This window comes from Vollenhovia emeryi, unplaced genomic scaffold (genome assembly GCF_000949405.1).
Source record: "Vollenhovia emeryi isolate VEMERY1.0 unplaced genomic scaffold, V.emery_V1.0 DF939519.1, whole genome shotgun sequence".
NCBI classification, from domain to species: Eukaryota; Metazoa; Arthropoda; class Insecta; order Hymenoptera; family Formicidae; genus Vollenhovia; species Vollenhovia emeryi.
The window spans coordinates 1-3,509 of record NW_011966847.1 but is presented as its reverse complement, the minus strand read 5'-3'; the positions used below and the strand labels follow the sequence as shown (position 1 = coordinate 3,509).

The 3,509-nt window shown below is 43.4% G+C and overlaps 1 protein-coding gene across 1 annotated transcript; it reads left to right on the top strand.

Annotated features, from left to right (window-relative positions):
* Window positions 1-242: 242 nt before the first annotated feature.
* On the top strand, window positions 243-1,090 carry LOC105557335 (the record flags this gene model as incomplete). Its single annotated transcript, XM_012004549.1, has 3 exons — window positions 243-406; window positions 469-721; window positions 796-1,090. Coding segments are annotated over exons 1-3 (712 nt in total), but the record flags the coding sequence as incomplete, so codon positions are not given.
* Window positions 1,091-3,509: the final 2,419 nt, after the last annotated feature.

Below are 3,509 nucleotides of genomic sequence, written 5' to 3'. Positions count from 1 at the left end.
GGAGGGCGCGCGCAGCGCGCCGTGCTAAACGCATTTGCAACTTACACATAAACCAAACTTTTTTTGTTAATAACTTTTTAACGAACAACGACCGCCGGCTAAAACCTTTTGAAGGTCACTCAGAGTGATGACCTTGACAACATATGTCAAGGGCAAGGTCATCGGAGGGTGGTCCGTATCTCTAAATAATTACCCGAAAGCTGTACTTAAGTTACATCGTTTTATTGCAAAAGCAGGAAAATATGACAAAGAAACGGAAATTCTGGGTACGGCCAATGTTTACGCATGAAATGAGGCAATTACAAGGTGCAAGTGAGAATTTAGTCGTTGAGACGCAAATAACCGATCGTGAAAAGTTCTTCAATTACTTCAGAATGACTCCGGAAGTATTTGAAGAACTGCTAACGTTAGTTGGACCACGGATTCAGAAAAAAAAGTTTGTCGAATCCCAATTTCACCTCGTACAAGATTGCAGCTGACTTTGCGCTGGTTATCATCCGGTGACAGTTTAGCATCTCATTCGTATGCATATCGCATTGCCTGCAATACGGCATCTAAAATTGTAAGGGAGACTTGCACTGCAATGTGGGAGGTCTTGAAGGATGAAGTTTTTCTGCAACCCACCGCTGAAAATTGGCAACAGGTTGCTGACGAATTTCAGGAAATCTGTCAATTTCTAAACTGTATTGGATCTATAGATGGGAAGTACATTATCGTTCAGGTATGTATCTGATACAACCATTTTTCGTGCATTTTTTAATAAATCTAACATTATTATATTTTTGTTAATTGTAGGCTCCTTCGAATAGTGGCTCGTCCTGCTATAATTACAAAGGTAGCCACAGCATCAACCTACTTGCCGTGAGTGATGCGAATGGTTGCTTCAGCATCGTGGACATCGATGCGGAAGGGAGGCGTAGCGATGCGGGTGTGTTTGCTAGCAGTGATCTTGCTCGTCTATTGGATACGAATTCACTTCAACTGCCTCCAGACAGGCATTTGGATAGTAGCGGAGTTAAATTTCCATATGTCCTAGTAGGGGACGAAGCATTTCCGCTAACACCTTATATGATGCGGCCATACCCTCGAAGTGGGAATTTAACTGTTACGAAGAAAATCTTTAATTATAGATTAAGTCGAGCGCGAAGAACTGTTGAATGTTCATTTGGGATATTAGCAGCAAGGTGGCGAATTTTTCGTCGGCCAATTATCGCTCACGTTTCAACAGCAAAATTAGCCGTTCAAGATGCAACGGCTGTACATAATTTTCTAATAAAACGCGAACTTCAATTGGAGCCAACGGAAAGAACTTATTCTGTTTTAAGTGGCAACGACCGAAATGTAACGTCGACTGGGATTGAAAATATACGTAATTGTAGGGCGCGAAGGAACGTTGAGGCTATACGAATTAGAGACTCCTTTGCTACGTATTTTGAAACTTCGAACCCACTTGATTGGCAGTGGAGAAAAGCTCTAAACAATGAGTATTAAATTTCTACCATGTATTATATAAAAAGTGACCCCTCATGGAAAAACGCCCGTTGGTCGTCGCGAAAATGCGCCGGATTAGTAGTTTTGTAACGAGGATAGCCGGGGAGGCGCGGCCGGTAGCTAAAGAGCCGAAATTCCGGGAGCAAGAGAGAAAGAAATAGAGGCGCGGCCGTTAAAAAGAGACGGCGCTACCAGCTGCGACTGGAAAATCGATAACGCGCGGTTGCCGCGTCGGCGGCAGCCGGCAACACCGCGCCTGCCCCCGCCGCCTCTCCCCGCGCGCCTCCGTCCGGGGGGGTATAAAAGCCCCTCTGGAGCAGGCGCTTTAACTCAGTCGACGCTTGGTGCTCCGACCGTCGACACCGGGCAGTGGGTACCTCCGCTGCAGGTATAAGCCGGAGTGAATGGGTGCTCCTGTCTTCGGCTATATACCGTACCGGAGCACACAGCGGAGGCTCTACTCCGTTGTGGGCCCCGTCCCTCAGTAGCGTACGCCTAACGGGGTGCTCCTCGGTGTACAACCACTACTGAAATTCACACATAACGAGGCGCTGCTCGGGCGTGTTCCTGACCTGACCTGATCCTTCTTCCTGATTCCTGACCGGTGTAGAACTCAGGGGGGAATATTTCGGGTGGGAAAGAATTGCTAATTAATTCTAGTTAAGTCCGTAGAATTAATTCCGTCACTTTCCTTCCTTACAGACCAGAGGAGTCCGTTCAGACATCCTTCCCGTTTGTCGCCAGTAAATTACTCGTATCCAGTATATTCCGTATATTATCCGTAGCATTAATAACCATATATATATATATCGATTCCAATTGCATATTATTTTCCGAATTCCGATCTAACACCGTACTTTCCGTACTTGATTGTAAAATCCAGATTGTTGCGTATTTTCTGTGCCTTTGTTACAACTTCGTCTAATTCTAATCAAATTCCTGTATTCTTTAACCCAACGGCGTTTTCTTTTGTTTACTCCTGATTAATCCGACCGGCCGTATTATTTCTGTACTCCGCAGTCCGATCCAGTACGTACCTGTTGTACAGAATTAAATTAGCGTTGTATTCCTGTTTTCCGATTCGGTACGTACTTCCTGTACACCGAGATAATCCGTCTACTCATATCCTGCTTTTCATTGTATTTAATCACAGGGCGGACCTACTGTAATACTAATCCTTTCCTTTCATTGTATTTAATCACAGGGCGGACTTATTGTATTTTCCTCGATCCCATGTATCTTATTCACGAATAAACCTCGTTTCTATTATTTTTACCGTAACACACCTGTCCGATTTATTTCCGATCCTTCCAAGCGATTACCTCACTAAGCAAAGTAAGATCTTGTCCTCCTTTCCTCCTGACGGCCCTGGAGCTGAGCATATTCGGCAAATAGGAGGAACGGAGGATTTATTCAAACCGACACATAGCACGTCAAACACCGACCGAAAGAACGCTAACTCCACCGATTATTCAGAACCGCGCATCTGATTAAGTTCCGCGAAGCATAAACATAATTCGGAGTCCCGTCCGAATTCCAGAACCGGGAGGAGTGAACGTATCGTTACAGTTTACTGCGAAATTTTGCGGTTTACTCCCAATCATTATAAGACAATAAAGAAACTCTACTTTCTTCTAAGAATTTTCTTCTCAATAAATATAAAAGATCGTACACACACTTAAATATTTTGAACTTTACATACACATATCTGTAATGTAACAACAAAATTATTAATTTCTTTCAGACCTAAATATGAACTACTCGCAGGTTTTATTGAAATAGAAATAAATGATTTATTTATTTATTATGTAATGGTATAAAGTATAATGTATTGGTATAAAGATAAAGGTAACGAGAGATAATGCAAAAATTTATCGTCTTTGAAGTTCCGCCTCCGCTAATTCTTCGTCTTCTGCGTTATGAACGAGATGCAGCAGCTCTACTTGCACTTGCCTTCTTCGGAGATAGCTCAACTTACGCAGGATATCTCCCAGCTGCTCCAGGAAACTGTCCACTGT